Source organism: Helobdella robusta, assembly GCF_000326865.2.
Source record: "Helobdella robusta unplaced genomic scaffold HELROscaffold_107, whole genome shotgun sequence".
Lineage (NCBI taxonomy): Eukaryota > Metazoa > Annelida > Clitellata > Rhynchobdellida > Glossiphoniidae > Helobdella > Helobdella robusta.
The window spans coordinates 266,399-278,135 of record NW_008703606.1 but is presented as its reverse complement, the minus strand read 5'-3'; the positions used below and the strand labels follow the sequence as shown (position 1 = coordinate 278,135).

General features: G+C 30.3%; 2 protein-coding genes across 2 annotated transcripts; both read right to left on the bottom strand.

Annotated features, from left to right (window-relative positions):
* Nucleotides 1–3,645: 3,645 nt before the first annotated feature.
* Nucleotides 3,646–9,073, bottom strand: HELRODRAFT_194881 (hypothetical protein; the record flags this gene model as incomplete). Its single annotated transcript, XM_009012476.1, has 7 exons — nucleotides 3,646–4,112; nucleotides 4,681–4,737; nucleotides 4,841–4,999; nucleotides 5,105–5,293; nucleotides 5,449–5,604; nucleotides 8,368–8,676; nucleotides 9,049–9,073. 7 exons carry the CDS (start codon nucleotides 9,071–9,073, stop codon nucleotides 3,646–3,648), a joined length of 1,362 nt encoding a protein of 453 aa, XP_009010724.1.
* A 1,475-nt stretch (nucleotides 9,074–10,548) lies between these two features.
* On the bottom strand, nucleotides 10,549–11,599 carry HELRODRAFT_183441 (hypothetical protein; the record flags this gene model as incomplete). The annotated part of the gene is made up of 2 exons (XM_009012475.1): nucleotides 10,549–10,756; nucleotides 10,941–11,599. The coding sequence occupies 2 exons, from the start codon at nucleotides 11,597–11,599 to the stop codon at nucleotides 10,549–10,551; spliced, it is 867 nt and encodes a 288-aa protein (XP_009010723.1).
* Between the last annotated feature and the right edge of the window lie 138 nt (nucleotides 11,600–11,737).

The following is an 11,737-nucleotide window of genomic DNA, read 5'->3' as shown; positions in this document are numbered from 1 at the left end:
AGAGAGAGAGAGAGAGAGAGAGAGAGAGAGAGAGAGAGAGAGTAACCGTCAACCTTTAATTATGATAATATTGATGGTTATATTAATGAATAATTAACATAGTTAATCATATGGAGATATGGAGATAATTTATTAATTAATATTAAATACACAAGAACATTTATTTTTTTTACTATCGCTACTAGTCAGAGTGTATTATTATTTATATTATTATTATTATTTATATTTAGTTTTTCCGAATAATTACGAATCATCAGGATGGCGATGAAATAGATGATTATAAGGTTTATAAACATCCTGTTATGCAGAAAATTTTTGTGTGTATATGATAAATTCTCCTAAAACTATTTTCCAGTTCCTATTCCACACCATGGAATTATTGTACTGAAATAGCCCTATAGAGTTTTTTCATTATAAACTTCACTGTGAACAAAAACTGAAATAACAAAACGAGTGGTTGGTCGTAGATGCGGCCCTGGGCAGTTGTCTGGAGCGGGTACGCCATCTTAAAACGGCCCATTTTGGGCAATAGTCTGAAGGGGTGCTATTTTTAGAGGGCCAATTTTTATATAGTACTTAATAAAGGAAATATATAATATAGGTTGCCTATGGGAAAGGGAGCCTTTTAAAAGAGGTAATTTTCATAATATTATAAATAAAAGAAGAGTCTATTAAAAACTTATAGAGGCGTAAGCTTGGGGAGTTGTCCCGGGAAGACACAATTTAAAAAGGGCACGTTCTTATGTAATTTTTATGAAAGAAATTTAAAATACCTACAATATTAAAATCATAAACTGGACTTCTGAGTAATAAAAAATTAGACAAAGTACCATACAAAACTATACACGAACTATTTTTATCATTCCCGCTGTTTATTCATTGAGTCTTACTTGCTTGCAATGATTGACCCATTGTTAATAAAGTTAAGTTTGAATTAAATTAAAATACCGTCTTTGAAAAATTAATTTAAGAAATATAGAAATCTGTAAAAATAAATAGGTGGAATTTTATTTATAGGTGTCAAAAATTTGTAAATTTTAGCTAGGAAACGCTAATAAGGGCCTTTTCAGGGCGTATTTTATAGACCACAATGCCACCGGAAAATCAAGGGAGGAGATGGAAATACAAAAAGGCGTCAAGGTCTGCAATGGAATGAAATAAAAATCTGGTAAAAGTATACTTGCAAATTCGAATTTAGAATAATCTCTCTGCTGCAGTATGGGTTAAAGATAAATTAGTCGGGATGACTTACAAATAGTTGGATTTGAAAGGTACTACTCACAATAAATTAAATATTATCTATAGTTAGTCACGTCGTCAACAATTTATTTTTCATTCACTCACTCGAAAGAAAATTTTATATTCCTAAATTTTTCCAAAGCAAAAACAAAAATTTTTATATGCTATCACACCAACAAGCAAACTCGTTCGTTTTGATTTGAAAAGTCTTCCACGGCTTAGTGTGCCATGTCAGAATTAACTCAATTACTACCAAGGAGTATAAAGTTGGTTCCATTTCACATGTTTGCCTTTTTTTTTAATTTCATTCAAATCAAATAAAGTTATTTCTGGTATTAAATAATTTATTAAATCATCAGGAAACATTTCTTTCTTAAAAAAAATAAATTTTAAACAGAAAATCCCAGAGTTTTTGATTAAGTTCTAATCATATCAGCTGATTAGTGTGGTTATAATTAATTATAATTAATCAGATGACTAAGCAACAGAACAAATAGTTAAGTCAAATTATAAGGCTATCACCAGCGGAAGTTTTTGGCATAATAATGTTAATGATAACAATAGATAATTAATAACAATAATAATAATAATAATTTCAATTATCATTATTTATAATAGTAATAATAAAAACAAAAATTAATGTAGTAGTAGCAACAGTATTAGTAAAAGTAAAATTAGAAGTAGAAGTAGTAGTAGTATTTGTTGTTGTAGTAGTAATAGTAGAAATAGTAATAGTAGTAGTAGTAGTAGTACTATTAACAGTAATATTAGTAGTCGTAGTAGTAGTAGCAGTAGTAGTAGTAGTAGCAGCAGTAGTAGTAGTAGTTGATGTTGTTGGTGGCGGTGTAGTTGTAGCAGTAGCAACAGTAGTAGTAGTAGCAATGAAAATAATAATTATAACCATAATATTAACCATGAAAAAAAAATATCCAAAATATCATTTATCTATAATAGACTTCTCGATTAGGTGGAATGTTAGGAAAAAAAATTAATTGCATTAATCAATTAACCAGATAGGCAAACGGATTTTTGTAGAGCTAATAGGATAAACAACAATAATAATATTAATAATAATAACAATAATAATAATAATGAAATTAATAATGAAATAAATAATTAATAATTAAATTAGTTAGCATTAGATAACTTGATGATTATTGAGCATCCTGAATGGCAGATAAATTTCACTGGCAACTGATGCACTTGTTGTTGATGTTGATGTTCATTCATTCTATTGACACACTCCATCCACATTCCTGTATAACATATGTAAGAGAGAGAGAGAGAGAGAGAGAAAAAACAGAAAAAAAGAATGTAAGAGATAGATTGTAGAGAGAGAGAGAGAGAGATGGATAGTTTGCTTATAACTTTATAATATTAATGTTAATAATGGCTGGAGTGTTAGCTTAGACGTAAGGAGTGCCGTGTTCGAATGCAGTCTGTCTAAAATTTGAAAGATTATCGTGCACTATGCGTATGTGTGTGTATGTATTTGGATGTATGTGTATGCATTTGGATGTAAGTGTATGTATTTGTACGTATGTGTATGTATTTGGATGTATGATCATTTTAAATAAATATCAATATTTTCACAAAAATTTAATAAAATCTTCGACCATAATTCAGAAACCAACAAGACTAACACCTGATTTTTATGTGCCTAATTTTAAAACGGCTCTATTTTCTCATTCTATCTTTAAATACGGAATAAAATTCTGGTCATCATTACCTTCTGACGTTAAAACTTCATTAACTTTAGTTAGTTTCAAGAAAGGAGTTATTAATTTAATAGATAGCTTTTTTTCGTTTTTTTTTTATTTACAGGATATTATGTTCAAAATTTTGTTCTGTTTTTAATGTTTATGTTTAAGCTTTTATGTTTTATTTTATATAGAACAAGTGTATTAGTGGTTTATGTTTGGTTATATTTCATTTGTAATTAGCGCTACAAGATTTGCTTTAGGTTTGAATGAAAGGAGGCTTAGAGCCTTGTTAAAAAAATGTAAATGTATTTGTATGTATGTGTATGTATTTGGATGAATGTGTATGTATTTGTATGTATTTGGATGAATATGTATTTATTTGTATGTATGCGTATGTATTTGGATGAATGTGTATGTATTTGTATGTATGTGTATGTATTTGTATGTATGTGTATGTATTTGTATGTATGTGTATGTATTTGTATGTATGTATGTATGAACCCGTTTTGATGAACGAGCCATGGTTAGGCATGCAATCGTTTCCGAGTTCAACCTTTATCTATGTATGTCCCTGGTCTCGCACAGTATGTATGTGTATGTATTTGGATATGTGATTGTGTGGGTGCGTGTGTGTGGTATAAATTTTTTTGTCAGGAATACTTTTAATGAAACAATTTTTTCTAACCAAACTATTTAAAACAAACTAAACACTATAAATTATGTATACATCATTAACTGAATTAATGTGAATATCTAACATTGCATCGGTCGACTTTCCCATCATTGTGTTGTTTTCACCACGGGCCACACCAGCGACATCAGTAGTAACAGCTGCAGTAGTAGCAATGGAAGCTGCTGCAGTAGTGACAGCAGTATTAACTGTAGCAGTAGCTGCAGTTGTATCAATGGCCAGAGTGGTAGTGGTAGAAGCATTAGTAGGGGCATTAGTGAAAGCTTTTTTAAATTCAGCCTTACATTTGTTCTTCTTGGCACTGGTATAAGTAACCATCTCATTACCAATGGTGCTGTAAGGATCCTCGCTGCTGTAAGAAACGCCGGTTAAAAGAATGCTTTTTCGGCTGTCTGTGAATGGCAGAGCAGGAATCCTATGTATCGGCTGAGTGGAAGGGGGTTTCATCGGGTCTGTCTCCAGGGTGTGGTAGAAAGGTTCTCCATTGGTAGAGTGGGTATTTTAGGGGTTTTCCTCAATCAACTGGTCAATTTCGGACCTCACAAGTCGATTGCTGAGGTTTTAAATTTTATTTTCCTACTTAAATTCATACGAAGCTTTAAGTCTAAAGTATATTTAAAAACTTTCATCCCGCTTAATACATTGTTCATTCATCAGAGCAGATAAGATTACCAACCTTTTAACCAAGTGAATGATAGCCGAAATCAAAAAGATGATGATGATAATGAGGGATGTTACCACAATGATGAAATTATCGACTGAATAAAATGTGCAAATGTTTTAATGATTAGGTTTTTAGAAATAATTTCTTCAGTTTCTGTGTTAAACATGGAAATTAAGATTAAATTTAAATAATTTAGTTTGGGCAGTGCGATGGTTTAATGGTTAAGGTGAATGGCCCTAATGTTGCAGCGGCTTGGTTCGAATGCTAAGAAATCCTCCCAGATCACGTGCAATGCACTTGAAACGTTGGTTTACGTGTATTTACATAGGCCGTGTTTCTGTTGTTGAAACTTTTGAGAGATATATTATAAAATATAAAAGTACCTGTAAAATAGCTATCACAGAGTTTGTTGACAGTTTGAGTCTTTGATTTTGGCGCTTCTAGAAAATTGTAAGATTGTTTGTAGAAATAATTTTTAAAAAAATTTAAAATTGTTTAAAAAAATGATAAAAATAGAAATTATTAAATTATGCGAAAATGTACCTTTCATGCAGATAACGTAATGATTTTTTGCTGCTGATGTGCAGGACCCCACTGCTTTCCGTGAAACATCGTCGATACTCATGGCCGAGCATTTTTTCTCATCACCGTAAAAAGTTGTTTCAGAATTTCTTCTCCAATTTGTGAATTTTGTGAAAACGTCTGAACGAAATAACAAATTTGAAATAAAAAATTTGGTAACTTTTTGAAAGAGCAATTAATAAAAACAGTTTATTAATATTTGAACAATTAAAAGCGAAACATAACCTGGTTCATCCTCCCAATACCAACTAATCTTTGAATATCCCAACCAGTATGCTTTATCTTTATTTATTTTTAATTTCAATTTACTAGCATCAAATTTTTTATTAAATGTGATTAGATCTTCCCCTTTCTGTAGACAATAACTTCTTGCATCATACCAGGTTTTTTCACTTTCAACATTTTCATAACATTTTTGTTTATTCTGGCAACCAGCTTAAAATTAGCGAAAACAAATTTCATAAACTTATTAGACAGATTAATATTTAATAACTATAGAACAAAACGAATATTTCTTCGGAAACATTAATGAAAATTTTTAATTTGATTAATAACATTTGAAATTTAACCTGATTTCGAACACAGAAAACGATTTGGCTTATTCCCACTCATCAGTTTCAGCTTATAGTCTTCAATGATCAAGAAATTGTTATCGCTGCTTTGTTCAAGTTCCACATAATCTAAAATTTGGTAGTTTGATAGCAGCCACGTTGACATGCCATGTTCTGCCCGGTTGGTTCCATAAAGTTTAATGTTTTAAAATTCATTTTGGTTGGTTTTTGAAATATAATTCGATTTTAATAATTTTAGGTACAACAGTTTGGACGGATCAATGGGCTGCTTATAACAGGTAACCGGTCTAACCCACCAAATCGTAAATCACTCCATTACATTTCGAGTCGTAAGCGGAGTGCACACAATTGGAGTGGAGAATTTGTGGCGATGCGCCAAACAAAAATTTAAAAAAATGAATGGTGCGTGCGATGATCACGTACAATCATACCCTGACGAATTTATGTGGCTGCGCACCAAAGGAGATAGAAAAAAGCGGTTCTAAAAAGCCCTGGAACTTATACGACATTATTATGCGATTTAAAATTTTGAAACTTTTTTGTATTTTTTCTTTATTAACTAACGATAATTATTAGACGATACTTCTGTTTTCTTTTTTATATGAAAATATAATGTGCAAATAAAATTACAAATAGTTCTCATGTTTATAACATGTTTTAAAAATAAAAAATAATGATAGAAGAATTTCATTAAAAATAGAAAAAAATAAAGCGCTTCGGTTAAAAAATTTACAAATTGAAAAAAATAAAGCGCTTCGGTTGGTCATAAATATTAATGAAGGGCGGAGTCAAATTTAAAAGTCTTTATCAATATTATTCTATGTAAACAACATAAACGTGGAGTGCTAAGAGTTTACCAGTTTTATTAGTTCAAAATCAAAATTTTTATTTATTTTAAGCATTATAGAAAGTTTTTTTTGTTATTTCTATACCATCTTCGGTGTTCCAATTGATACGTTAATCATGTGGTCAAATGCACATTTATATAAATCCTGTGCCTTTACAATATTAATTCTTTGTTTGTTTAATGTGAATGTTAATGTTGTCAGATATATCTAAAGAGCATGATCTCTGTTTTGTAAACTGAGCTTATAGGTACGCACTTTTCTGATGTAGGAAGCAGGAGAACAGAACTAGATAGTCACTAAACTACTCACTAATGCATATAAAAATCCCATGGTCCAGAAAATAATGGAAGGCAAAAAACAAAAAATCTGCTACAAAAACAACAACAACAATGCAACTTACAATAACAAAAATGATATAGTAATATATTACAAGAACAACATATCAACTGCCTGAAAAGAATCATAAAAATAACACTCATGCAACTAACAAAAACGATAGCATTAAGCTACGAATATACTACTCCAACCAAAGAACGTCATTTCACGTGATGATAAACAACTGCCAGAATCGATAATTGATCATAGCCATCTAATATATTCGTTTAAATGTAATATTGGTGAGTGTGGGCTCCATAATTCTGAATATATTGGTATGACGACGACCAAGCTATCGAGAAGACTCGCGATTCCGCGATGCACGTACAAACTGGTGCTATAAAAAATCACATGAAAGAGAAACACAAAACTAAAATTACTAGACAAATCCTGGACCACAATGTTGAAATCTTACGTTACAATTACAACCATTATAATTTACGACTAGCCGAGTCAATACCCATAGAACACAGACATCCGTTAATAAATATTCAACAACGTGCAACTGGAATCTTTCACACTAATAAATTTAGAAACAGAAAAATCATCGATAATAATGAAACATAAAAATGTCATATTGCACATATTTAAATATCGTAATAACTCATTAAATGACTATTAGGTATTCACATTAAACAAAGAATTAACAAATTTTTGAGACACATTATATATACAGTATATATATACTTGTATAGACAGTATATATATATACTTGAGCATTAGGCAACATGCACAACGTATCAATTCGAACACCGAATATGGTATAGGAATACCTTTAAAAGCTTTTTTGTTCTATCATGTTTAAATGTTCTATCATGTTTATGTTTTTATAGTTCAAAACCAAAATTTTTGTTTATTTTATGCGTGATAGAACAGAAAAGCATTTTTGGTATTCTTGGTATTTTGGTATTCAATTGATACGTAGTGTATGTGCCCAGATGCTCAAATATATATATATATATATATATATATATTTATATATATATATATATATATACTGTGCCTCTACTCTACTTTGTTGATTCCTTGTTTATTTAAAATGAATACTTAGTTTTACACTCCTCAACATCTTAAAGTATATTATATGTTATAACTTCAAAGATCTCTATCTTTTCAACACCAGTGCTGTAGCTTTCAACGATCGTCAAGTTATCGTTATTATGTAGGTTCAAGAGTTCTGACAGATGAACACAACTGCTTCAAACGCAAACTTTGTTGAACATTTATTCGAATGCAAACAGTAATAGAAACAATAAACTATTCTAAGTAACTACATAAATCACATTTACGACTTCGCTTCAAACCTCTCTGGAAATCATACTGCGCAGGAACATATATAGACTTTTTTTTACGATCCTTTTTGATTCAAAGACTTCAAATATAGCAAAGATAGCAATAATTAAAAAAGAGGTTATAACAGTATAATGGATTGGTTGACCAGACAAGTCTTGTGGGCCGCATTTTGTCTACTATTCTTATTTTATCTTGAATAGCCCCAACTCTAAGTTAATACTTCAACATAAAACAATTATTTGGTTTTTAAAAGCACATAATAGGAAAAAGAATTTATTTATTAGAATTCATTATATAATTTTATCAAAGTTTTGAAATTGCTATTAAAAAATACTAGAATTTAACAAAGTAATAATATAAAATGTAAATGAAGAAAATTAAAAATGTTTTACATCATTACCTTCTGGTTTCAAAATAGAATGCAGTTTATGGTTCTGTTCAAAATCAGATCTTCTAAAACCAATGAAGACCACATTATTTCTATTCACGTTAAGCTTTGAATTGTTCAAAAAATTGTTAAGATCACTTTGCTGATCTGAATTCAATATTTTCAGCATTTTTCCTCCAGTTGTCTGACAATGCTCACTCGCTTCTTCATAACTTTGCACCATCACTTCAGATCCGTTCGAATACAAGGTGGCTCCCATTGATTCATAGTAATGCTCCACGTAGGCAGAGTCGACGAAAGTGTTTTGAATGAACACGAAAACTGTTTGAATGTTCACAAAAGGAAATTTGTTATTTTATTTTATAGTTAAAATTTTTTATCGTTGTTAATATTTTAGATATGATTTTGATCATGTGATTCACGTGTCTGAACTCAATTTCTATTTATAGGAATTTGTTTAAAATGATTGAAGTGAATAAATTAAATGGTGCAGTGAGAGTGGCTCTTTTTTGTTAAAAGACATGTTGTACAGTAAGATATATATATTCTAAACGATTAACTACTATTTTTGAATTTTGTATTATAATTTGAACAATTTTTAAAATATGAGCATAAAAATATTATGAGCATAAAAAAGTCAATTATGAACTACGAAAATGAATTGAAAAAAATTATTAAAAAAAAAAACCTAACCTTCAAGTATAGAAAGGAAGTTCATTTTGAAATTCAGCAAACGGTTTATAAAAATTTTTTAACGTTCTGGTGTGACATTGTTTGATGTCCCCCTATTTATTCTAATAAAATTATAACAGATATGCATGTCAGTCATCGTTCTCACAATCACCTATTTATATAATTATACTTAACCATCATAATCAAAGTTCAATTAAACACATCAGCGCATGTTCATATTGAGTCACCAGTGAAACTGTATACTGCTAGAAGAAAAAGAATTTCTAAAACAACATAAATAAACAAAGAGGTTGCCAAAGAAAGGGCTTTGGTCTGAAGGTTCTCTATAAAAAAAAAATGTGGGCAAGGTTAAAAATTAATGAAACGAAATCTTTATAGGTTTGTAAAAATTCAGTCTCGAAACTGTTTCAGCCTTCTCCGCTATAATTATGGTGAGCTAAGAAAAGTATCTGTACTGATGACGAAGGATGCTTGCTTGACGAAATACCTGATTGGTTTTCTGGATTCATGAAGACACATACACCTCTCAGTCAGAGAACCTGAGGCAACATCTATTGCTTGGACAATAGGCTTCAATAGATCTACGTTCCGCATTTTTAATAACTTGTCAGCAGTTTATGAACGTGTGAACCATAGGCTATCTACAACATCGACAAAACAGAAATTAATTACTACAAAACATCATCCGTGGAGAATTGTTGCTCAGAATGGTGTGAAGCAAGTTTGTGCTATTGTTTTGAAAGAACGTGATCTATTGGGTCACCTTGGCTGTTGTAGTTGATATTAATTAATATTTTTTAATTTAAAAATATTTTTTATGTCAATGAAATTGCTTAGCAGCAGTTATTTAATACTGGTTCAACGTGCCCCGGTGTTCAATACGCCCCGTGAGTGGCGTAGGTTTAACCGCACGACCGGCTTGCAGTTATACCCTTCTATTGTTAAAGAAACATGCTAGAATTGATTATATTATTTGAGATACTTATAATAATGAAATATTTTAAGGAGTTCTAATGCAATTTGGATCTCAACGTATAAATCCAAAACTAGTTTTATTAAAAATAAGCAATAAATAAATTTTGATTTGTGTAGAGTAACATATGAAATCAATAAACCATCTATCTAACAATAAATAAGTAAAATAAATAAAAAACTTATTTACACATTTATAATTATATAAATTTATATTAATATATTTTCAAAAGAGTTGTGAATACATATTTTTTACTATGTAGATTTTTCTTATTTCTGGTATGACTGACTAAAATAACTAACGTATCTTTGCATAACTTCTGGGTAATCCATGCAACCTCTCCCAATGAAAAAATTCTCAAAAATGTCAAGTTGTATTGAAGGTGGTGGCCAGGTTGTTGATGTTATATAGTATTGATATAACATTTCGTTGCATGGAGACAAACAATTATCTGCACACTCACCAATAATATTGTCCAGATCGTCTTTATAAAAATATTATGATTCAAAAAACGAAAATGATTTTAACTAAAGAAATATACCATATTCCTTGACAAAAAGTCCACAAAGTTTAGAAAAAAGTGTATCAAACATATTTGAATCATTGGCAGGCATGTTGAAAAATGAACTAAAATTTCCACAATATGGTAACTTCTCTAATTCCGAATCCAATAAATACAGCAAATGCGATTTACATTGATTATTTCGACATATGAACTTATGTAAGCAGTTCTCTCTGCACATATTGTACGTGTATTTAATTGAGGACAAATTGTTCATGGTTTGCTGCTTAGTACAACCCAATCTGTAAGTTTTTAAACTAAAGTTTCACATAAATAAACAATGACTTATAAAAAAACAGTGAACTAATAATAAATAAGCAGTCAATAAATTGAAAGAATCTATAATATTCAACAAACTTGTTGTGAGGTTTATTCAAACGTCTTCTTTCAGTTTGAGTAATTTCGACGATATTTTCAGTTCCAGGAGCCACATTGAATCCACGCTTGAGGTCCGCAGGAGTTCCAGGACTGTGCACACTCACCTTAACTCCTCTCGATTGGGAATTCAAAAGGGAAGATTGGTAGGTCATTTTCGTGTTTCTGATTGGACCAACATTCAGCAACAAACTCATTTCCCTGACAAGATTCGAGGAAGAAAATTGTAAACTGCTTGTTTTCAATGTGTAGCACGTTAAATAATTTTGATTCCAGGTTTTTGAGAAATTATCAATGGAACAATTTTTACCCAGTTCTAACCAATTTGCACCAAAGAAACTACAATCTACAATAAAGCTAGGACAATCAGTGGAATTTTGATAATTTTTCTGTAAGTTTATAATGAAACCCGATACGGTTTTCATTTTTTTGAATATTTTTGTGAAAAATTCAAAATTAAAATAATGATTTTTGTCCACTCTGTCCCGTAGTTCTTGAATGAAATTATTTTTTACTTCATCAACTTTTGAAAAATATTCATTCATGGACATTTCTTCAGGTTCACCAGCAGCAAAAGGATCCAAGTTGCATATCGTGATGTCTGGGAAAACAATGCTTCCATCAAACTGTGAAAAAGTCATTTTGAGATATTTTCATAATTTTGCAATTATATCAAAGAATTTTTAAATTATTTCTCAAATTTCTTTTGTAGATAGGGCGCATATATTTGATGATTTAAAACGAAAAGATTTTAAAATACTTTTTGCCGAAATTTGATG